This window comes from Channa argus, chromosome 18 (genome assembly GCF_033026475.1).
Source record: "Channa argus isolate prfri chromosome 18, Channa argus male v1.0, whole genome shotgun sequence".
NCBI classification, from domain to species: domain Eukaryota; kingdom Metazoa; phylum Chordata; class Actinopteri; order Anabantiformes; family Channidae; genus Channa; species Channa argus.
The window spans coordinates 22,401,800-22,427,843 of NC_090214.1; the positions used below are offsets into that span (position 1 = coordinate 22,401,800).

General features: G+C 38.7%; 1 protein-coding gene across 4 annotated transcripts in view; it reads left to right on the forward strand.

Moving 5' to 3' along the window:
* pip5kl1 (phosphatidylinositol-4-phosphate 5-kinase-like 1) overlaps nt 1–24,953 on the forward strand; it is a 36,611-nt gene extending 11,658 nt beyond the window's left edge. The window contains exons 3-10 of one of the 4 annotated variants that reach the window (XM_067484163.1): nt 7,429–7,479; nt 7,568–7,722; nt 12,732–12,856; nt 13,541–13,575; nt 13,670–13,725; nt 13,823–13,935; nt 14,200–14,362; nt 23,112–24,953. In XM_067484163.1, the coding sequence (XP_067340264.1) occupies nt 7,429–7,479; nt 7,568–7,722; nt 12,732–12,856; nt 13,541–13,575; nt 13,670–13,725; nt 13,823–13,935; nt 14,200–14,362; nt 23,112–23,556 (1,143 nt within the window). In that variant the 3' untranslated portion in view covers nt 23,557–24,953. The other 3 variants (XM_067484164.1, XM_067484165.1, XM_067484166.1) reach the window with 3 other exon arrangements.
* Nucleotides 24,954–26,044: the final 1,091 nt, after the last annotated feature.

The following is a 26,044-nucleotide window of genomic DNA, read 5'->3' on the forward strand; positions in this document are numbered from 1 at the left end:
AAACATCATAGTCCATGGAGATTCTTGTCTAACCTCATCTGTCAGTCTGTCCATCACCAGAGCAAACAAGAAGGGGCTCAAAGCCGATCCTTGATGCAGACCCACCTCCACCTTGAACTCCTCTGTCACACCTACAGCACACCTCACCACTGTCTTACATCTCTCATACATGTCCTGCACCACTCTACTCTACTTCTCTACATACTTCTCTGCCACTCCAGACGTCCTCATACAATACCACAGCTCCTCTCTCGGCACCCTGTCATACGCTTTCTCTAAATCTACGTAGAAACAAAGCAACTCCCTCTGACCTTCTCTGTACTTCTCCATTAGCATCCTCAAAGCAAATACAGTATCTGTTGTACTCTTTCTAGGCATGAAACCATATTGCTGCTCACAAATGTTCACCTCTGCCCTTAGCCGAGCTTCCACTACTCTTTCCCACAACTTCATTGTGTGACTCACCAGCTTTATTCTTCTGTAGTTGCCACAGCTCTGCACATCTCCCTTGTTCTTAAAAATTGGCACCAGTACATTTGTCCTCCAGTCCTCAGCATCCTCTCACTCTCCAAGATCTTGTTAAACAAACTAGTCAGAAACTCTACTGCCACCTCTCCTAGACACTTCCATACCTCCACAGGTATGTCATCAGGACCAACTGCCTTTCCACTCTTCATCCTCTTCAACGTCCTCCTCACTTCACTCTTATTAATCTTTGCTACTTCCTGCTCCACACCAGTCACCTCTTCTACTCTTCGTTCCCTTTCATTTTCCTCATTCATCAACTCTTCAAAGTTCTCCTTCCATCTTCCCATCACACTCCTGGCACCTGTCAATACATTTCCATCCTTATCTTTAATCACACTAACCTGCTGCACATCCTTCCCATATTCATCTCTTTGTCCGGCCAACCTGTACAAATCCACCTCTCCCTCTTTAGTGTCCAACCTAGCATACAAGTCCTCATATGCTCTTTGTTTGGCCTTTGCCACCTCTACCTTCACCTTACGCTGTATCTCCCTGTACTCCTGTCTACTCTCTTTAGTCCTCTCAGTGTCCCACTTCTTCTTAGCTAACCTCTTTCTCGGTATACACTCCTGAACTTCCTAGTTCCACCACCAAATCTCCTTGTCCACTTTCCTCTTTCCAGATGACACACCAAGTACCCTCCTACCTGTCTCCCTGATCAAATTAGCTGTAGTGGTCCAGTCATCTGGAAGCACCTCCAAACCACCCAAAGTCTGACTCAGCTCCTCCCTGAAAACTATACAACATTCTTCCTTTTTAAACTTCCACAACTTCGCCCTCTGCTCTGCCTTAGTCCTCTTCATCTTCCTCAGCACCAGTATCATTTTACACACCACCATCCTGTGTTGTCTGGCTACACTCTCCCCTACCAATGCTTTACAGTCACAGATCTCTTTCAGATTACAACGTCTACACAAGATGTAGTCTACCTGAGTGCTTCTCCCTCCGCTCTTATATGTCACCCTATGTTCCTGCCTCTTCTGGAAGAAAGTGTTCACTACAGCCATTTCCATCCTCTTTGCAAAGTCAACCACCATCTGACCTTCTGCATTCCTGTCCTGAAGACCAAACCTGCCCATAACAGTCTCATCACCTCTGTTCCCTTCACCTACATGTTCATTGAAATCTGCACCAATCACCACTCTCTCACCTCTGGGGATGCTCTGCATCACTTCATCTAACTCACTCCAGAATTTCTCCTTCTCTTCTAACTCACATCCTACCTGTGGGGCAAAACCACTCACAACATTGAACATCACCCCTTCAATTTCCAGCTTCATACTCGTCAACCTGTCTGATACTCTATTCCCCTCTAGAACATTCCTCACCAACTCCTCTTTCAGGATAACACCTACTCCATTTCTCTTCCTATCTGACCCATGGCAGAACAACTTGAACCCTGGTCCTAAGCTTCTAGCCTTGCGACCTTTCCACCTGGTCTCCTGGACACACAGTATGTCCACTTTCCTTCTCTGCATCATGTTGATCAACTCTCTAGCCTTCCTTGTCATAGTCCCAACATTCAAAGTCCCTACTGTCAGTACTACATTCTTAGCTTTCCTCTTCTCTCTCTGTCTCTGAACACACCTTCCTCCTCTTCTTCTTCGTCTTCGACCAACAGTAGTCCAATTTCCACCGGTACCCTGTAGGTCAAAAGCACTGGTGGCGGATGTTGTTAACCCGGGCCCCGACCGATCCGGTATGGAAGTCATTGTCACGTTTCGCATGTTTGATTTGGCATGTGTTTTACGTCGGATGCCCTTCCTGCCACAACCCTCTGCATTTATCCAGACTTGGGACTGGCACAAGAAGACACTGGCTTGTGCCCCCTTGCAGTTGCATTACATTAGTTCATACAGATATTGGACAGATATTGTACCAAATTAAAGTTGATCTCTTTCCCTGGTAAAGGTTTACAGTTTTATGACAGTGTCTGCTTCTCATCAAGGTAGGGGAGTCATCCATCTTAGGACCTTCTGGGTTCAACCTGAATGGGATCAGGGGTCAGGAAAGGGGTCACATTGTGGTCAACTTTTAGGGGAGTATTGATAATTTACGCTTAAAAAGTCAGGGGTTCCGTGTCCGTGCGCTTATACATGTCACGGGAGAACAGTCTTTGTTCATCTAGGAAAGTTGATTTAAGTTTTCCAAGACATGATCTGAGAAAGGAGGGGGTCCACTCTCCTTCCTATGGACATGTTAAAGGTCAGTTTGTTGCAGGAGTCTGTCTCTGCAGCCTTGTGTGTGCGCTTCATACCTAAGGATAAGTTTAACTGAAACTCATTAATGCTCGGTGCTAATAAAACGAATCTCCAAAGGGACTGGGGAGACTTCCGGTCAGTTAGGTCAGCTCTCCAGCTGTTTAATCTCGATACACACAGTAACTTTTACTGTACGGTTCAGATAATATAAATCAATGGGAATCCATGGACAAACAACTGTTGAAACATCAGTAGCACCTCCTGTAAATCTAAAGGTAAGTTAACCAGTTAGTGGGTACCATTGTGTTTAGTTAAGTTTAATGTGAGGAGTGCAATGTTACCAAACATTTGTCAGAACTCGATGAGAATGAATTTAGCTTATTTTACAGTGTGTTTCAGTTATTCACATTTTTTAGCTTTGCTCATTTATCTCTGCAGTTATTCTATGCTTGTGAGGATTCTGTTCAGTTTGCTATAAGGCCATTGTGTAGCAGTACTGTTATTCCTCATTTTTTAATTTGTTAAATGCTTTTGCTATATTAAATTTAAACTGTTTTATGCAGTAGAGACTTAAGTAACATCGTTCCCACTCAGCACCATTATGTCTAGATATCTTTCACCTATTAAGGTGCTGATATTATAAAAGTGAGGGTTTAAAATGAGGGAAATTATTATACTATTTACATTTAAATGTAAATAGTCTCTAACGTCTAACTACTTTTAGAAGTTTTCTATATTGATTATGATTTTGTCCAGTTTTTCCCTTTTGTTTTTAGTCATTATGTATATGCTGCTTTTGGGACGCTAACACCTAGGCAAATTTGTATGTTTCGATACTTGACTAATAAAACAAATTTTGATTTGAGGGACAATGTCTTCCATGAAAGAGAGGGGATGCTACACAATGGAAAACATCACCCTCTTCCAACTTTTTTGAGATGTATTGCTGCCATCAAATTCAAAATGAAATGAATAAGTATTTTAATTAAATGGTAAAGTGTCTCAGTTTCAATATCTAATATGTTGTTTATATTCTATTGTGAATAACATACAGGTTGATGAAATTTGCAAATCATTGCATTTGGTTTTTATTTACATTTTAGACATTTTCCCAACTTTTTTGGAATTTGGGGTTGTAATAAAAATGTGACATATGTATATGTCATAAATATATGAACACATTATTAATAATAATTTATATAACAATTTGTTTCATCTGTTATTTTTTATCAATGTATTATTGACAACAACAGGTCACATTAACAGTTTCTAACATCTTCCCACCAGTGCAAAGAAACTGATGATGCTTTATAATGCTAAGGAGGGACAGAGATCTAAATACAATTACAAAACACATTACAAGAAAGAGGTTGTCAGTGATGTGTTCTTCCTAACATTTGGGAATAAAGACATATTATGTTTTACATAAAGTAAAACATATGAGTCACAACATTGCCCAATGTGATTGTTATTCATTTGTACACGTCTGCTGATAGGATGCTCTTCAATTGAGACCTCAATACATATAACCTAAGGGTAATATTTACCCTTTAAATTTAAATAAATTAGTCTCTAACTTCTAACTAGTTTTAAATTCTGGCTCAGAAAAGCTTAAAGAGTAAAATGAAAGTCATGTAGTGGCCTAGTCCAAATTTATGCCTGAATTAACTATTAAATTAAAAGTTAGGACTACTTCTCTTACAGAACAAAACCCCAAAACAATTAAATGTGGATTATTAAATATCTAAATCTCGTCTAAAACTCTGTTAGTATTACCTAATGACCTAATAAACGATCCTCATTTCAATCCATTTTGTCTTGGTTGCAGCAGGAAGAATATTTCAGTCTAAATGAGTCAAACCACCCAAGTCATATTAATTATCACGTTCCTAGAAGCACAGACCGAGTTGGAGGAGTAGCGATAATTTTCCACTGAAGCTTACTGATAAATACTAGACCTAAAAATAGTTATAACTCATTTGAGAGCCTTACTATTAGCATTTCACACCCAAACTGGAAAACTCAAAAACCCCTTCTACCACTTCTTCTTATGGTATACCATCCTCCAGTCCCTTATTCCAGAGTTTTTGACTGAATTTTTAAAATTTTCTACCTAATTTAGTGCTTAGTACAGATAAAGTCATTATGGTAGGTGGCTTTAATATTCATAGATGCTGACAGTAACTGCTTCATCACTCCATGTAACTTGTTTTTTAGATTCAATTGTTTTTTCCAAAAATGTAAATAAACCCACTCACTGTTTTAGTCACATCCTAGACCTTGTCATTACATATGGCATTGAAACTGATACTTTGACATTATTTCCTCATAATTCTCTTTTTACCATTTTCTTACCATTGTCTAATAATATTTGAATTTACAATAATGTAAATATAATATACAGCAGTTAGAAAAAACAATCCACTATAGTAGGTGCTTAAATGAAAATGCTGTTAACAAATTATTTTTATCATTTGCTTTACCATGTGTCAATATAATGGAGAGTAACTTAACTTACCTTTACTCAACTTTACTTGACGCTGTTGATTATCTTGTTGATAATTCTGCAGCCCAACTACGTACAATACTTGATACTGTACAAAAAAGTCCTCCCTAATGCCAGAACAGCATATTATTTATCACTAATAGAGGACAATAAGAAAATTTTCTTCTGGAGAAGAAAATTGGGAGAAAAGTGTGCAGGTCACTTCCCTTGTATCTCACTCATATCTTAGAATTTTAGAAGAAATATATCAGTAAAACATCAGACCAAACAGAAATTATTATGAGCACAAGCTCCAGATGAACAGTAAATCCAAATATTAAATTCACAAAGTTAATTAATGTGTAATCAAACAATAAGTCTTGTTTGCGTGTAATGTAGGTATTTCCTGGTTGGAAAGCATCTAAGTGCAAGATATGTGTCCCTGTGTCAGATTTCTACTTTGCATCAATGTCATAAACACTAAGGAGTAGTTTACATTCTGGATGGTGCCTTTGAGTAGAGCTGGTCAAATGGTCCAAGAAGCATCTCCCCTTCAGATTCTCTCTCTCAGAGATACATGGGCAAACCTAATAAATGTGTATGAATGAAATACATTGTAGAATAAACTAAATTTATTCTTATTAAGTGCTGACAAAGTTTGGAAAGATTTGGCTCCTGACATTAACCTTAAATATAAAGGATGCTAACAGCTAACTGGCTAACTTTCCTTTAGCATTACAATAGGTTCTAGTGATGTTTCAGCACTATACACAGTGCACAAGATTATATCAAGATTATATCAAGATTACTCAGCAGGTAATATCGACAGTAACCAGGTGTATTTAGCACAGAGCCTTAATGAAACATCAAATGTTCTTAGAGGTTTTAACGTGAAAGTCAGGTGCCTAGGTCTGCCTGCTGGTTTCCTTCTTTCTTATTTCATTGTCTGAGAAAGGAGATGGAGATTGAAGAAAGTGTCAGGTCACAAGGGTTTGACTTACTGCAAGTAAACACAGCATGAAGTGAGGTTGCCAAATTAAGGCTGCCCCTATTGATTGTCTGGTATCGATACTTTGATACTGACTAGTCGATATTTTGGAGTCAATACTTTTTTAAACATCTCCATACCACTGTGGTTACACAAAACATGCAATTTGTTTTCACTTCTTAAAGTTTTAGGCATTAAATTTATGTGTGAAACCCAGCCTGGGCATATTTAAGATAGTCTTTTATTTAAGATAATCTTCCACAGAAGACAGAAGACTTTCACACATAAATTTAATGCCTAAAACTCTCAGAAGTGAAAACAAATTGCATGTTTGTGTAACCACAGTGGTATGGCTATGTTTAAAAAAGTATTGACTCCAAAATATCGACTAGTCAGTATCACAGTATCGATACCAGACAATCAATAGGGTCAGCCATAATTTGGCAATCTCATTTCATGCTGTGTTTATTTGCAGTGTGTCAAACACTCGTGACCTGACACTTTCTTCAGTCTTTGGCTGCCATAATCATGTGACACATCACATGATTATGGCAGACGTCAGAGCCAAAGGCTCACCGGGCAGCCTCAGTCAAGCACTGCCTCAATCCTCACTGCTCAGGAGGATAAATTGAAACTAGACCATGTGAAATGATCAAACAGAAACTGGTACTGGTCAGTTGCCATATCCTCCCTAGCTCAGTGAGCGAGACAGAGAGAGAAAGAGTGGTTGTATGGTAGAGAGATTGAAGGAAGAGAGGCAGTGGTAACAATAGCAAAGCAGTACATGTGAGAAATAAAATGTTATTTTCTGATGCTTTCACTGCACTTATGTTCTAAAGCACCAATAAACATGAACACACCTCTGCCTCTCTGCTCTGCTGGTGTGTAGCCCTCAGCCAGTTATTTAGCGTGATTCATGCAGCGTTAATGTTTACAATGCAGATCACTGACAGAAAAAGAAAGTTATAATGTACAGTTTTTTATATTTTACATTCTGCAGTATTCTAACTAATCTCTGCTCCACCTGGCAGATCATTACAGCATTGTAATAGGTTTCTGAGGATGATGTTTAGAGGCGGTAACAAGGTGGGTCTTTCATTAGATCACTGGGGGTAATTCAGCTGAATTCCGATGCAGATTCCATCCAGATTCTCAGCTGTGAATCTGCATAAATAATTGAACTTTCTTTTTCTCTTTGACTCACTGACATCTATTTTCTGTCGTAGAATGAAGTGTCCAATAATGATTTCAGATCAGAGGTCACTCAAGTTCATAAGGTAGATGCATGCTCTTTGTGTCTCAATAATAAAATGATACTTATGCTCCCACCGACATATTCAGCTGCTTGTGTGTATGTGTGTGCAGGATTTTACAATGGTGACCTTTGCAGGCCCAGTGTTTGCCAGGCTGCGTGGCTCTTTGGGAATGACAGAGCAGGAGTACCAGCAGTCACTCTGCTCAGAACAATGTTACCTCCAATTCATCAGCAACTCTAAGAGCAAGGCTGACTTCTTTCTGACGTGAGTTGCCACACACTGTCAACCCATTCATACTGAATGGTTAAATGGTTGAACTCGTTCATACTGAATGGTTGACAGTGACTGAATGGTTTTTATTAGAAGAAATGAATATTTACTTTTGATTTCATTCCCACTTGTCTAAAATCTTTATTCCTAAAAGTGCAGCAAGTCCTACAATAGTGGAAACAAGAAAAAGCCAAGTATTTCCTTAACTATTAGCAGCAATGACTTTATGACTTTCTTTACAACAAAAATTGTAGCTATAAGGGAAAGAATTCACCAAGTCCTCCCCCCAAATATTAAAGATCGATCTTCATGTACAACAGCAGTTGAATCATCAATAAGGCCCCAATCCCTCTTAGACTGGTTTATACCCATAGACCTTGCTAAGTTAATTTCAACTATTACTTCAGCAAAATTACTGCTAGACCCAATCCCGACTAGACTGCTCAAGGACACTTTACTGTTATTGGACACATTTATTTTAGATTTCGCTATGTACCAAAGGCCTATAAGGTAGCTGTAATCAAAGTGCTAAAAAATCTTGTCTTGATCCATGTGTTTTAGCCAATTAAAGATTAATATTCTACATCCCCTTGAAAAAGTAGCTGCAAAGCAATTATACGACCACCTGTACAGGAAGAATTTGTATGAAGACTTTCAGTCAGGATTTAGAGTAAATCCCAGTACAGAAACATCACTGGTAAAAGTCACCATTGATCTTCTCTTGGCTTCAGATAATGAACTTATCTCTGTACTCACTTTGTAATATCTTAGTGCTGCATACGACACCATTGATCACAACATTTTATTAATTCAATTCAACTTTATTTATATAGCACCAATTCACAACAAAGTCATCTCATCTTTACATAATAAAGTCAAGACCCCATTGAGCAAGCCTATAGGCAACAGTGAAGAGGAAAAACTGAAGCCAGTTCAGATTGAGGAAGCAGACACCCTCTCTATTTTAAGACTAGGCTTGAAACCTTATAGTTAGTTATAGTCATGCTGCTATAGGTATAGACTGCTGGGACCCACCCGCCAATGCACTGAGCTCCTTTCCTCCTCTCTTCCCTCTTTCCTCTCCTCTAACCATGCATTTATATGCCACCACTGCATGACATTAACTTTGTGTCTCTCTCTCTCCTGTAGTGGTGCATTCTTCCTCTCTGTCTCCCTCTGGCCTCACTTTGATACAGGATGGTCCTAATTTTGGCAATGTTCTGTAGTCTAAATGGGATAGGGTCTAGCAGACATGTTATTAGTTTTAATGAGGTCATAGTTGACGTTAGCTCAGTGAGATCTATGGGAACAACACCAAGGGCTACCTTGGTGCCAGTCCTGAGCCCGGATAACATGGGAGGGTTGTGGAAGGAAGGGCATCCAGTGTAAAAATTCATGCCAAATGATTGTGTGGAACACGTTCCTGTGGCGTTCCGTGAAGGGACAAACCAAAAGCCATTGATCTGTAGAGGGGGCCTGGTGGTAGAGGGGGACTGGTGGCTCAGTGGTAGAGCATTGGGTAGGGATGCAGAAGGCCATTCATCTTTTAGGTGAAGTTAGCCCAGGTAAAAAACTGTCTCAGAGGCGGTTACTGTCAACATCCACATAAATGTTAAAATCACCCACTATAATGACTTTACCTTTATTAAGAACATTTTCTGATCAGAAAATGTAATTTAAAAACTCTGAAACAGGGACTGGAGGACAATACACATGAACAAATAGTGTTTTTTTAATGTTCCAATTTGGGTGTGAGAGGCTAAGAGTAAGGCTCTAGGGTCAAACGCAGCACTAAGATCTAACAGGTAAGTAAGGTAAGTTTGAATGGAGATTGCAGCTCCTCCACCTCAGCCTGTGTTTCTAGAAAAATTATAATTAATACAGTTGGGGAGATGACTCATTTAGACTGACATATTCTTCCTGCTGCAGCCAAGTTACACTAAGACAAAATAAATCGAATTGATGATCATATATCGAGTCATTTACTAACAAAGATTTAGATGAGAGAGATCTGATATGTAATAATCCACATTTAATTGTTTTGGTTTTTTGTTCTGCAAGAGGAGGAGTCTTAACTTTTAGTAGGTTTTTCTAATTAACTTCTCGTGTTCTTTTTTGGTTTAAGTAATTTAGCTGGTCAGGTAACAGACACAGTCTGTATATTTCTGTACTTTTGGAGCTTTTCAGGGTTGATGGACAAAGACGTGAGTAGGACTGGAGTTCTGCATCAATCAATCCTAGGCTCAATCCAGAATTGAGCCTAGGATTGATTGGATGGATGCCATCTCTCCTAATTAGCCCAGGCTTTTCACAAAAAGGTTTTCAATTGTCTGTGTACTCCATATTGTTTGCTGGACACCTCCTAGACAGTGGATAAGTGACCACATGTGGTTGTACGTGTTGGCACTGGTCAGATGCTTGGCTCCGCCTTGTTGGTTCAGGCTTCTCAGTGTCTCATTCATGCCCAGTTCCGCTGATACCCCCTGATAGAGAGGTGTAAACTGGTCCAATGTTTGATCTCATGTGCCAAACCCTACATCAGCAATCCAGATGGGTTTGATTGATGCCAGGTTATTGGCTCACAGGACTTTTATCTTCAATTATTTTTTAAAGGAAGGAGGGCAGAAGAACTGGCATCCATCTTCAAAAACAGTTTTAAATATCGCCAGCTCCCAGCATATGTGTAAGCTCCAGCTAATTGTGGCAGAGTTTAGCTATCTGCTGTTGTGTTCAGTAGTTTATTGTCTACAAGGATCAACAAGGACTTCATTCAGGAGTTTTCAGTCCTTTCTGGTTTTATTTTGCCAATAAACTTTAATAAACTTTTAATCATTGTGGATTTTAATATTCACATCTGAATTTTTATCTTACACCCACTGAATCAGTGCATGCCCCAACACATGAGCATGAACAGACATTGGATTATGTGATATCCTATGGGCTGCCTGTTTTTATTACTCAAATATTTGAATCTCGGTTTTTATGATCTAGTGATGATTTAGTGACCTGTTTTGTTTAATATCACTTCACTCAGAAATCTCTATGCACTTTTTTTATGATCTAGTGATGATTTAGTGACCTGTTTTGTTTAATATCACTTCACTCAGAAATCTCTATGCACTTTTAAAAGACTTCTCTGTATAGAGTGGATCATGCCTTTTACTACATGAATCCCAAGGAGCTTTTGTGAGGATACTTTGGAATTTATTGCGCTGCATCGATGTAACATAGCCAGGTTGCAATCAGAGCCTTAGGTATTGACCAAGCTGGTAGAGAGGAAGGAATACAAGCAGTTTCTCCCCTCTGTTATCATTGGCAATGTGAGATCACTGGGGAACAAGATGGATGAGCATTTGCATTAGATGGACAAGTGTGTTAACCGAGAGTCATGGCTATACACGGCTATCCTTGACCACAGGGTATCCATTGAGGGATATCAGACTGATGGGGCTGACAGAGACTGGTGAGAGCAAAGGAGGGCGATTTGCTGTTTTTGTTATCAGATGGTGCAACTCGGGTCACATTACAATCAATGACGGTATCTGTAGCTCGGACATTGAACTGTTAGCTGTTGGGTCCCAGACCTTATTATTTACCACGTGAATTCTCACATGCCCTTGTAGTCACTGTTTACATTCCCCTGGCTGCTAACTCGACATCGGCATTTGACATCATCAACACTACAATAGCTAGTCCACAGACTACACCCGGATGCCTTCACACTAATATAATCTTGGGTGACTTTAATCTGGTCTCCATTGACAAAACACTACAGAAATTCACTCAGTATGTGACCTGTAACACCAGAGAGGTGAGGGCCCTGGACTCACTGTATGCTAATGTAGAGTATGCATACAGTTCTAACCCTCTTCCCTATGGGAATATCTGAATATCTGGTTTTCCTTACCCTCTGCTATGTGCCTGTGGTTAAAAGGCTACCTGTGACCATGAGGTCAGTGAGGAGATGGTCAGAGAACAGGTATGTGACACTGCAGGGTTGTTTTGAGACAACAAAGGCTAGTGAGGCTAGTGTGCCTAGAGCCAGAGCCATACTGTGACCCCTGCCTCTGATGACTTACCCGAAACCTGTCTGCAACCCCACCACTCCCCCTTCTCCCTCCTGATACTGCCTCCACCAATGGTACTGTCCCTCCACCCCACAGGTTCTAAAAGCCTGTTCTGTGGAGTGTTTTACCATCATCCTGAGTCTCAAAAGGGTTCTGGAGCTTTAGAAGACGTGCCAGTGCCGAAGACGCTGCGACCCAGGGGTGTCTCGGACTACCGACCGGTGGTGCTTACATCACACATTATAAAGACCCTTGAGAGACTCATCCTGGAGCAGTTCTGGCCCATACTTAGGTCCCACCTGGACCCTCTGCACTTTGCCTTACAACCCCAGCTAGGAGTTGAGGATGCCATCTACCTGCTGAATGGCACATTTGCCCATTTGGACAAGCCCATGAGCACTGTGAGGGTCATGTTTTTTGACTTCTCCAGTGCTTTCACCACCATCAGACCAGCTCTTCTGGGTTGGAAACTGACAGTGATGTGACTGATTGTTGACTATCTGACTGGCAGACCACAGTATGTATGTCTGAAGCACAATGTGTCAGATAGAGTGGTGAGTTACAGTGGGGCCACACAACGGACACTCCTCTCTCCATAACTCTTCACCCTTTAAACCACTGACTTCAACTGCCTTGCTTTGTAGTTTTGTCTTTCTGTGCTCATAAAGTCCAAATTCTTTAACTTTTTAAAAACACAAATGTCTCAGTTTTTTGTAGTAGGATATAGTCATGACTTCTACAGAATGTGTACAGGTGCAACTTTGTCTGTTTAATCTGTAGAATGATCTAGCAACTTGCCCATTGTTTTGTGTGTAGTCTTGTTTCACTGAATCTATACAATAAAAGTAGTAAATGCATAAATTAGTATGATGAAGGTGAGAGTTTGGGTTATAAAAAGGGTAGAGCTACACTTACTCTGTTCTTTTGACCTTATAGACATGATAAACGCTTCTTTTTGAAGACCCAGAACAAAAGGGAAATCAAATTCCTTCTGGCCAACCTGAAGATCTACATGGAACATCTGGGGAAACACCCCCACTCACTGCTGGTCAAGTTCCTAGGTAAACACACACAGAAAGGACAAATCTAGATAAGGCAAGGAGTAAGCACACTCGGTCTGACTGTTTTCCTTATATTCACTCACTGTCCACTTCATTAGGAACACTTTGTCTGTGATGGTTCTCAGTCATCCAGGTTTGGTTATCTGAAGGTTGAGTCATGTCAACTGGACTTCTTTCTTATATGTTGGAAACATTAAACTACTTATCCAAGCAGCTTCTTCATTCTAAGGGAAATTTGGCTTGGGCGCTCCAGAGTAGGCTTTGTTTCTCACCTGACCTGGATTGGCTTTTTAGGTAGATAATTGGACAGGTGAAAACACGGCGGAGTCATAGGGATGTAATGTTTACAACTCTAATCACCTAGGATGGGAATGTTAGATGTCTGAAGTGGGAATTCCTACTCCTAATCTTCCTGGGAATGGATGAAAGGGAAGCATGGAAAATGGGAATCAGATTGTACCTGAGCCCTCTGCTGATGGTTAGGACTCCTCTCATACCATTTGTCACGTCTGCCCCATTAGGTGTAGGAGGTACACCGCAGAGCTCTAAACACTGTATCTTTTCTTTGTACCTTTGTCAGATAATTTAAGACTCAAGTGAATTAACAAAACACAGATTTTAGTTTTTATTGTATTTCTCAGTTTCTAAATTCTTTTTCCTTCTTTATATTGAAAAAAAATAAAGGTGTTCACAGACTCAACATTCCACCAAAACTGAAGGTACCAACTACTTTCTTTATTCAGTGGGTTATTATAATTACAGGATGTTACATAGCAATAAAGAATGTTTTCTTTTTCCTCTTGTTCGTTGCAGAAATATTTTATTGTTATGCAAAGTGTATTTTATCCAGATGATCGAATCAGTGCCAGGTGAGTTTGGTTTGCTTGGTCCAAAACAATATACAGCATGTGTATTTAATATGACAGTGATGCCTTCTTACATAGGTTAATGTGTGCCTGTCACCAGGTATGACATTAAGGGCTGTGAGGTGAGTCGTTGGACAGAGCCTGCACCAGAGGGAAGCCAAATAATTGTGGTTTTCAAAGACCTCAACTTTGAAGGCCAGTATATTACTCTGGGTAAGAATAAGAAGTGTGATGTAAAATCTCACTGGGTAGTAAGGATAGCATTATTACAGTCCCTTCAGGCCAGGCAGTAAAGAGTTTCCAAAAATTTGTTCAGAAATTGTATTCGCTTAGAACAAGCAAATTATTTTTATTATAACGTAAAAACAAAAATCAAAAATAAATGAACATTTTATGTGTGATTTTTCTGCAATAATACATTGAACATATTTTCTTTGTTGAGTTGTAATGTTACATGTTGTGTATGCACGTGTGCAGAACGGCAGCGACCATGGCTCCTGCGGCAGATGGAGATTGACACATCCTTCCTCCAAAGGCTTAATGTGTTGGACTACAGTCTCCTCCTGGCCCATCAGCCCTTACAAAAGGATGAGCGTCACCAGAGCCCTTCCTTTGCCACTCTCATCATGAGAACCAAGAAGTCAGTGTCTTTACTATGTTTTCCAGCTGACTCATGTTTCACTATATCATTGAATAGTGAGTTGAGCACATACTACCTATTGGCAAGAGATGTTATGAGAGAGATGTGGAAAATTTATATCCAACAGCCACAGTAAATATAATAGATGCCAGAGTTAGTTTTTTTTCACCCTAACCAAAACTGTATTTAAGATCTAAGATTGCATGATTATGATAGGTCAATAGGTCATTTTCATGTTAACATATGGAGCATGCTAGTGCTAGTACCTACTGAACAAGGCCTGGGTCTATGATGGTCCTAGGATGCACAGTGCCGCACTTACCCAAATAAAACCAAAAGTTGTCTCTGTACAAAAATACTAAACCATTATTACCAATAACAGAAAAGGGAAGTAAATTAATAACAAGCGGAACACAAATACGATGAAATAAAGAAGAAATATTGTGACAGTGTCTAATAGGTTGATGGCTAATGTTGGCAAGACTTAACTACAAAGAACATGACCAGAGTTCCTGGGGCACATGGGCTACTGTGAATTGTTCTGGTTAGTCCATCTGTTGTAGCCAATGGACTAGTTGTTGTGGAAAATCCTGAGATTTTTAAAGCTGCTATTTAATGATAGGAAATCAGGGATCGGGTTAAAATAGGACCAGTAGCATACTTTTTGCTTAAGTGTGATTTATAGCCAACCAAGCAGGTGTAAACTCAAATTCAGTTGTAAACTTTTGAGTTAGTCCAAATACATTTTTTATTGTAGTTACCAATGTAAGACAGGGCAATTTTAATAGTTAATAGTAGTTTAAATTAGTAAAAAGTAAACAAATTACTGTTTTATGTTTACAGAGAAAGAAAGGGAAGTTAAGTTATATACAAACACACACCAGATTGTAAACTATGATTTAACATAACGTCTAATTTATCTAGCACCAATTCACAACAAAATAATTAAGCCACTTTATATATACACACACACACCGTATATTTATCTTGACTTTATTATGTAGAGAAAACCCAATGAAATCCCTCTTGAACAAGCCCTAGGTAACAGATTACACTTGGGATCTTTTGCTCTGTAGTGTAGGGAAAACCAGACAATTTGTTGGCACAGCGAGCAGGACGGATGCCTGGATGACAGGGTTCAGGTAGAAGAGTACTGTTGAGTTGACCTCTCAGCGCAGAGATCTGAACATTGGTGTAGCATAATGAAATGTACTGCTACATTTTGAATCACCTGAACGGGTTTGACGGAGGTTGATGGTGGTAGCCCGGTCTAAATACTGCACAGATCTACGGTGTTCACTGTAAAGTGAAATAGTAATCCTTGTATTTGTTTTAACTTTACTCAGTTATCAATAATATGCACTTATTACTAGTTTTCATGAAGTTAGAGGTAAGACATGTTTAAAAAAAAAAAAAAAAAACCCCCCCAACCAAAACAAATAAACTTTAGCTTCAGTCAAAAACAATGAGTACTTTAAAACCCATCAAGTACAGTAGCAACAAATGAGGCAAAGAGACTACTTAACCAGTGGGAGGCAGTAATACACAAAAAGATGCTTAGTCTGCTGGTTAAAGTTTTAGGCAGGTATTACTGGGGTCATGAAGACAAATATTAATGAGTCAAAGCATACTGGTGCAATTGACCACTGATGTTTTTCTGCACCTAGCAAATGTCAAAGGATTTTCCAAGGACAGAGGAAGGATTATGTTTTTAAAAAGGGTAAAAAAGAGAAAAAAAAAAGAGTTCTTAAAAGGAACGGCTGGGAGGGTGTGCTTCTATCTATCTTAGTAGTATAGTACGTAATAGGATAATATTGTGGTATAGTGTAGTACTGTTGCAATAGTAATCCACAGTGATTATTTTGGGGGGGAAACAATGTGACCGAAGTAGAAAGTTGTGTTACAGATGTTTCGAACACTAAAGTTACACTAGAAGCCAGTATTTGAGGGTAATGGGTTTGCATAGTTATAGCAAGTAAATCAGACTCCTGTAAAAGTGACTGGAGCTTTGCTTTCCTGAGAAAGCTGACTAAACTGGTTATCATGTTTACACACTGACTCACATTCTGCTCGCAGTTCCTTTGTTTTGGTTTCAAGAAATAACACATTTCTTGAAACCTTGAATACCCTAATTTTTTAAAACAAGTTTTAAATGCATTGCCTGGGTGGTGGTTAATGCAAAACTCTAAGTACTTTGTGTTTTCTGTGCAGCAACAGAGCAGCACTGCTTTCATATCAACATGGGCTTGCACTAAAAATATCTTGCATAGTCGTCAACAATGGTTAAATGAATAAAAGGTTCAAGCAAATTGACAAACCATGCATTTTAGTATTTCAAACTTTGTCCCAAATTCAATCACAGAGGGGGAGTGTAAGAGACAAAGTAAACTTTATTATAGACACCAAGAAGGGGAAGAAAACTAACAGTCACTTCTAGGAACAGAAACAGTACAGACAAGCCAACACCAGACTAGAAACCTAAGACACTGAAACTGGGCACTACTGCACATACGGAAATAAGGGATATAATAAAGGCAGAGCTGACAAAGATTTAAAATAAATTCAATGACTAGTGGAGTAAGTCACCCAGGGTTATAAAAAGGTAACTGGACTGTGAGCTGACTGGGCCAGTGACCTAAAATATCCACCCACACACAATTCTTGATAAACTAAATAAAAAGAAAGCTCACACAGGGAAAAAAAGGTGCAGGAGCCGAGAGTAGAGGAAAACTAAATAATCTGAATGTGAATATCACCTTTAAGATGGGAAACTAAATCTGGGCCAGGATTGGCAAAACAAAATGATCTGAATAGCAATATAAACCCATGAATACTAAAACAAGAGGATAAAAACTACTGGGGTAGTAAACCAAAAGAAGCGACAGGCACTAACCAGAAACAAAATACAAAGCCAAGACACAATGGGAAAACCGAGAAACTAAACATGAAGGTCTCAGAGGGAAAGCCAGGACAAGAGGGCACACATACAAACCAAAAACCAGAAGCAGGAGTAAACAATTATTCTAACTGTGCGTAGTACAGAGCAAAATCAGGAAACACAAACCATACCTCAGACCCTGGAAATCAGGGAACAGAGTCCTTGACATAGAATCAGGCAGAATCCAGGACTGGGCATACAGCAAGAAGAGACAACCAACCCTCAAACCAAAAGGTAACAGACAACAGAGTCCAAATAGCAAGAGTCAAGATTCCAACTAACACAGGTGAGGCAACACAGAAAGCAGGGCATTCCATCCATTAGTAAATACAAGAATCCAGCAGGGTATAAATAGACCAAGGAACAGGTGAAAACAATCGGTTGATGATGACTTGTGAAGCTGGCAGAATGAACTATGGAACAGGAAGTGGGGGAAAGGGGCCATAAAAACAAGTCAGAAATAGGAAATTAAGCTGGTGAAGGCAAAATGAAAACCAGGGTAAATTTGTGCATTAATTGTAAATAGATGTGGAAAAAGGATAACAACTTAATCAATTACTAAAATACAATTAAAATTCAATGGAATACAAGGAAAATATACTAACATTATTAGAGAACATTTACTTTAAATAAACAGCATGAGAATAATTACTGATTTCTAAAAAGTAAAATATCACAGGTTCTAAACAGATTGAGAATAATAACAGATTAGAAACAAAAATTTAGAAATATAAGTTAGAAATAAGTTAGAAATATGAATTACCAATAGGCAGATAATTATTTTTTAATCCAGTTTCAAAGTAAGTATTTAAGAACAGAAGCTTTCTTATAAAAAAAGGAAAGGGAGAAACCACAAAATTACTTAAAATTATTTAGATTTAAAGTAAACCTCTCAAACATTTTGAAATATTGCTCACTAGAAAATGGATTCCATATATAAGACCCCTTGGTAGTCTTTGAAAATCCTTGCCATTTTTGCATGAATTGGTGACCGATAATGCATACAGCAGAAATTCTGATAATGATCTGGCATAGAGTGAATGGACACTGCGCATAAATACTATAACTTGATGGCACAGATAAACTGTGCATAGGGAAGAGAGTAGGAGTGGATTAGCCAGGTGAGTTAGAGGTTAGCATGAACCTATCAGATAAGAAAAACAAGAACAGAGCCTGATCAATGAGCCATGACCAAGGTCAAAACCATATCAAGTTTTATAATAATGAATAGTGCCAGATTTACTACAACAATCATTTAAAACAGATGGTTAAATATAATTAAAATACCAATTAACTGAACAAACAAAAATGTAAAATAAACTGAACAACCCGAAATATACAAAACATTAAAATAAAGCAGCTCTTTTAAACAGGGACTATTATCTCTGTATACAAAATAAGATCAGAAGAAACATTTTCGATATGTTGATCAATCTTTTGCCGTTCTGTGTGGTGAGTACTCACCCATGATATCTTGCAGTTCTTTTATAAGCGTAAATAATAAAATATTTTAACATAACACAGTGCTGGGCAGCATGATGGTGGAGGGACAAGTGCTGCTGCCCCACAATTAGTGTTAGTGTTAAATAAGGTCCCTGACTTCTTGGGCTGGCAAGGACCTTTTTGTGTGGAGTTTCAAAGTTTTCCCTGTGCTTTTAATGGTTTTCTCTCACAAACCAAAGGCATGCATGTTTGGTGACCCTTAGAATTGCCACGTAAGTGGGACTGGTTATCTGTCTAGGCAGAACTCACAGTCAATACATGTAACATGACCATACAGATGTTTGCACTTTTCTTTTCTACTTGCAAAGCGGAAGTCAATTTGATTAAAAATTAGGAAACAATCAGGAAACTGAAACGAAACGTGCTTGTTCTTTATTTAAACAATTCACAACACTCAGCGTCTTGTAGGTAAATGTGGGGCAACTGCGACTCAGGAGGTAGAGCCACAGGAGGAACAACCCCAGGGTTGTTGGTTTGATCCCTGGCTCCTCCCGTCACATGTCAAAGTGTCCTTGAGCAAGACAACGTACTTGCTCGTGGTGAGTGTAGGCCACCTGCATAGCTGCTCCTCCATAGGTATGTGATTGTGAGTGCAAACGGGTGAATAAGAACCAGTGTAAAGCGCTTTGAGTAGCAAAAAGGTAATAATATATATAAGTACAGACCCTTTACCATTTCAATGATAAATTGGACCTGACCTTTTTCCAGACTTCTGCACGAATGTTTTTTTGTTAGAATGCTCTGCTGAGGTGTAGTCTTCTGAACTAAATTTCACAGAAGTAGAGAACAAAAAATTACAATGACAAGAGAATATGAAACCTCTGGAGTTACCTTGCTTTCTGCATTCTGCATTTCTGCACTCAGATTAGAATGTGATATATTTGCTAGATCTACAGTGCACGTACTTTGTTGTTATTGAAATAACCTTTTGTTTTGTCTGGGGTGACTGTGGTTCAGGAGGTAGAATAGTCATCCACCAATCCCAGGGTTATCAGTTCCATCCCTGCCTTCTCCTGTCACATGTTGACGTGTCCTTGAGCAAGACACTGAACCCCAATTTAGTTGCTCATGGTGAGTGTAACCCAGCTGCATAGCAGCTTCTCCATCGGTGTATGTGCGATTGCGATTAGGTGAATGCGAAGTGTAAAGGTCTCTGAGTACCAACAAGATAGAAACGTGCATTTAAATATTTTCAGAGATAGCAGGAGATGCCACAATGGTGTCAAGACCAAATAGTAAATTGTCAGTTTTTACTAACCAAATAGTTTGTGTCCCACTATACTTAGTATACTATCACACCAAGCCGTTTCAAATTGGAAACAAAAAGTCATAAATTAAAACACACATCTCAAAACACTCAAGAGGGAGCCTGCTGCATTTTAATAAAAGCCTTTTAGTGTGACATATTCTATTTCAACTCCAAATACAGTGAAAACAATATGAGAACAAAATGAATACACTGAATAGTGCAGCAATACAACAACACAATATATAAAATCAGTGTGAACATCTAGACCTGTATAAACGCTTACATTTCATTTCATGACTGCTTTTTATCCATAGATCCCTCGGAGCTAACTTCAATTATTACCTCATCTAAACCAACAACCTGTCTGCTAGACCCTATTCCAACTAAGCTGCTCAAGGAAGCTTTACCCTTAATAGATACATTCATATTAGATATCATAAATCTATCTTTAGAAACAGGCTATGTACCACAGGCCTATAAGGTAGCTGTAATTAAACCATTACTTAAAAAACCCTGTCTTGACCCAGGTGTTTTAGCCAATTACAGACCAATATCTAATCTCCCCTTTATTTCTAAAATAATTGAAAAAGTAGTTGCAAAACAATTATGTGATCACCTTCATAGGAATAATTTGTATGAAGACTTTCAGTCAGGATTTAGAGTTCATCATAGTACAGAAACAGCACTGGTAAAAGTCACCAACGATCTTCTCATGGCCTCAGATACAGGACTCATCTCTATACTTGTTCTGTTAGATCTTAGTGCTGCATTTGATACCATTGATCATAACATTTTATTACAGAGACTGGAACATGAAATTGGAATTACAGGAACTGCACTAGGTTGGTTTAAATCCTATCTGTCTGATAGATTTCAATTTGTTTATGTTAATGATGAATCCTCCATGCACACAAAGGTTAGCTATGGAGTTCCACAAGGCTCTGTGTTAGGACCAATACTTTTTACTTTATATATGTCTCCTTTAGGCAACATTATTAGAAAACACTCCATAAATTTCCACTGTTATGCTGATGATACCCAGCTATATTTATCTATGGAACCAGATGAAAATAATCAGTTAAAGCTTCAAGCATGCCTACAAGACATAAAGGCCTGGATGTCCCACAATTTTTTACTTTTAAACTCAGACAAAACTGAAGTCATAGCATTTGGGCCCAAAAATCTCAGAGATATGATGTCCAACCATATTGTTACACTAGATGGCATAAGTCTGGCCTCCAGTACTACTGCAAGGAACCTTGGAGTTATTTTTGATCAGGATCTGTCCTTTAACTTACATATAAAACAAATCTCTAGAACAGCCTTCTTCCACCTACGGAACATTGCCAAAATTAGGAGCATCCTGTCTCAAAGTGATGCCGAAAAACCGGTCCATGCATTTGTTACCTCTAGGTTGGACTACTGTAATTCCCTACTTTCAGGATGCCCCAGTAACTCCCTAAAGAGCCTGCAATTAATCCAAAATGCTGCAGCAAGAGTGCTGACTGGAACTAGCAAGAGAGATCATATTTCACCTTCACTAGCTTCTCTCCATTGGCTTCCCATTAAATGTAGAATAGAATTTAAAATCCTGCTTCTTACATATAAAGCTCTGAATGGTCAGGCTCCATCATATTTAGAAGACCTCATAGCACCATATCATCCCAGTAGACCACTTCGATCTCAGAATGCAGGCCTACTTGTGGTTCCCAGAATTTCCAAAAGTAGAATGGGAGGTAGAGCCTTTAGCTATCAAGCTCCTCTCTTGTGGAACCAGCTCCCAGTTCAGATTCGGGAAGCAGACACCCTCTCTACTTTTAAGTCTAGGCTTAAAACCTTCCTTTTTAATAAAGCATATAGTTAGTTATAGTTATGCTGCCATAGGCTTAGACTGCTGGGGGACCCACCCCCCAATGCACTGAGCTCCTTTCCTCCTCTTGACCATCTCTCCTCTCCTCTCACCCCACAATTGTCACCACTGTATGTCATTAACTCTGTGTGTTCTCTCCCGTAGTTGTCTTTGTCCTCCTCTGTCCCCCTCTCTCTGTCCCTTTCTGCAGGTGTCCCCCGGCTTTGAAGCTGTGTGTCTTCCAGTGTGCAGCTACTGGTCCTACCAATCTGCCCGATGTTTTGTTGTTGCTTTTTGTTGCTCTGTTCTTTTCTCTCTCCCCTTTCCACTCACCCCAACCGGTCGAGGCAGATGGCCGTCCACCCTGAGCGTGGTTCTGCTGGAGGTTTCTTCCGTTAAAGGGAGTTGTTCCTCTCCACTGTTACCTATGGCTTGCTCCAGGGGGAATTGTTGGGTTCTCTTTATATATCTTTATAATCTTGACTTTATTCTGTAAAGTGCCCTGAGATGACTTTGTTGTGAATTGGCGCTATATAAATAAAGTTGAATTGAATTGAAAATTTCTTCCTCTACTTTTCCATTGTTGTTGAGATTCTCCTTGTCCAGGGTGTACCCTGTCATTTGGCCAAGGACAGCATGGATTGCCTCCCTCAGCACTCTCACAACCCCTAACTGGATAAGCAGTTAATATAATGGATGGATGTAATGCTATGTATCTTGTTCTTTCAATAATAACTGTCCTTAGGTATTTGGGTGAAGCCATGTGATGTCCACTACAAATGATCTGTAGTCACTCTAAGAATTGGTGTTAATGTAACTATTTCCAGAAGCATATGAACTATATTATCCATTGTCCAGTTTTAAAACGCTTTTAGGAAGATGTTGAAAAGTTCAAAAGTTAGAAATCTTTGCTTTTAAAAATTATGATTAGACAGAAGTAATACAGATAGATACTTATTGGTATAAATATTCCATGTAGCACTCATGAAGTAAGTGACATGCTTTCAACAATAGAGTACATTCTAGTCATAAATCCATTAACTATTAGGTCAGGTCTCCATTGTTGTTTTGCCTGTTTTTTTTTGTGTTGTCGACCTCGTCATCATCTGTGTGTATAGAAAAATTGCAACATTTCAAAACCTAGGAGCAAGGCAACATAATTACTACCTTACCTCACCCATTCTCTGTGTAATGACTCTTATCATTGTAGATCTGTGAAACCAGGTTCCAGCCCTGTTGATGTGGGCATTGCTGCTGTGTCTTGGACAGTCCCAGAAGATGCACCTACTGCAATTTTATCTGAAACAGAATGCATCTGTTTGAACAGACCACAAACAGGAGACGCATCAAATAGTAGCCTTCTTCAAATGTGCTCAAAGCACACTGGGATAGGCAGTAATGCAGATGACCTTCAAGATTTCAGCGTCCAAAATCGACGTTTACTACCCAACTTAAAGAATCCCCTGCATGTCATTGATGGGCCTGAGCAACGCTACTTCATCGGTATCATTGATATTTTCACAGTTTACAGTTTTAAGAAGAAACTGGAACATCTGTGGAAGAGACTAAGGCATCCAGGTCGGTCTTTCTCTACCGTCAGTCCACAGACCTACAGTGTCAGGCTTTGTCAGTGGGTAAAAGACCATACCAATTAGACCCTAAATGAGTGGTGGGGACTTCACAACATCTTAAACCACTGTAGTCCACACAAGACATTATCTACAGCTGTTACATAGATAGAATTGTGTCCCTCTTCCATATGCTTAAAATACAAGCCTGTCGTTTATGGTGTTATGTCTCATTTCTGAGTCCACAGTATACTTTCTGAGCATGCAATAATTTATGTGGTAGAAAACAAACCGTTGTTCACACTACATTTACACTACAGTAGAAATGTACTACATAGTCTGTAAAACAGCTAAATAAATATGATGAACTAAATGTGTTTAACCCCACATCCAGCCTTAAGTTACCACTCTCTAAGTGGTACAGTACAAGTATTAGTGATAGAAGCTAAGGAAAAATGGCCAAAAAACAGCATACAGTGTAGAAACAACACTGTGGAATTTGAAAGCAGGCTATTGAGCAAGACTCAACCTGATCAGAATTGGATGATGCACACTGGACACTCAACATAAGGTCCAGATTGTTTTTGACTTATTGCTGTAAATCACAGGCCTGAAAGGATTAAAGAGCATTTGTCCTGCATGTGTATCATTGTGTGGATGTGCCTAAAGCCTAATGTTGTTTGAATATGTCTTTTATAAAACTGACTGACCCATAAGCATCATTCTTTTCCAAGGTGTTTGCTGAGTCAGTCAGCCTTAGCGATTTTCAGGACAGGACGTCTGTATGTCTTCTGTATGTGCATTACTAATTAAGCAAAACAAATACCCCTGGGAAGAAAAATAACTCTCATATCATCTGTTGCATGCATGGCATTACAGCATTACATAAGATTTTATTGTCATCATTATTCATATTGTCTTGTATTCATATTGTCTGCATTATTCAACTATATATACATTTACATATACATGTTACAATAAAACGTGTCCTATGCATTTAACCCATCCCCCTATGGAAAGCAGTGGCAATGGCCAGTGTGCTACAGAATGCACCTGGTGTGTAATACTGGGATTTTAACCAGGAGTCTTCTGCATATCATACTGATGTCCTACCCATTATGCCAGGTTCCATTATTGGGGAACCTGCCTATATCCCTATTTTGAATACCATTTAAAAAACTGAACAAGATTAGGTTTTGTAGCCTTTTGCAGGTTTCAATATAGGTTTCAAAGAGATGTAAATCCTGTTCTATGTCGCGTTTTTCATATCGTCTCAGAGACACCACTAAAATTCAGAATATGACTATTAAATTATTATTGTTCTAAAACAAGCATGAAAACAACTTTTAAAATGATTTTTATTTTATTTTTTTTGCTTTACTGAACTTTTACTTGCTGGGCTTGTGTTGGAATGTAAAGAATGAAATGGTTCTGATATTCTGAAGGTTTGTATAATCTGGCTATGAATTAAGGTGAGGTAAAGTGCCATACTTTCATTCTTGTTGTAAATGTTGTGTCGCTAAATCCAAAAAGGTATGTAGGAGGATGCAAACTTAACCCTAAACCTAGTATAATAATCATGTACATCCAGCTTACACAAAGCTGGATGTACATTAAAAAGTAACAAAAATGGTCAATTGGTGCATATAGAAAAAGTTATAATAAAATAATGAAAACTAAAAGTGCAAAAGATTGCATCCCCTAAAAATGTAATAAAATTGACTTTCATTTATGTTGAAATTTGTAATAGCTAATTATACATAAGTTATTATGTCTTTGCCATTTCAAAATAAAGGGTACTAACTTTTGCATGACTGTACCTGCCGGCTGTGGCCTTTCTGTGTCGAGTTCGTATCTGCTCCCTCTGCTTGCATAGGTTTTGCTTCAGGTACTCTGTTCTCCTCAAAAAAACCAAACAAAAACTAAATTCTATTAAATTTCCCAGTTAGCGACATTATTATCATCAGCTCCAAAACACTAAAATCCCACACACTTTAGCACACACTGTACACATTAATTGCTGCTCACTACTGTAATAGAACAGGATAACCATTAAACATTATCTTATGTATTAGTTTCACAGAGCAATTATAGGCTTTACAGATGTTCTTAGTCCACCAGAACATGTTGAAGTAGCAGCTTGAATTTGGTGAGAAGGAGCACCACTTGGAAGCTGAAGAAAAAGAATCAGTGTTGTTAAAATTTTGACAACCAAAAAGATTTAATGTAATCTAATGTAATGTAACCTTTATTTAAATAATGCTTGACAACAATCAGAGACTGATCTAAAGACTTAAAAAAAAAACAAACAAAAAAAACGTTAAAAATATTAAAAATATAGTATAGTATAGATCAATTATTAAGCATCAAATGCTTTCTTTTAACAAATGATTTTGGAAGTTTGGATTTAAAAGTATAGAGCTCAGACATAACACAAATATTGGGAGGCAAAGAGTTAAAATAAACTATTTAAGTCAAAAAATGTTTTCTACTTGCAGACATGTCAAATTTGTTATCTTGGTAAAAATGTTGCAAAAGAATATCGGTATTGTATTTTGTACAAGGATTTATTTAA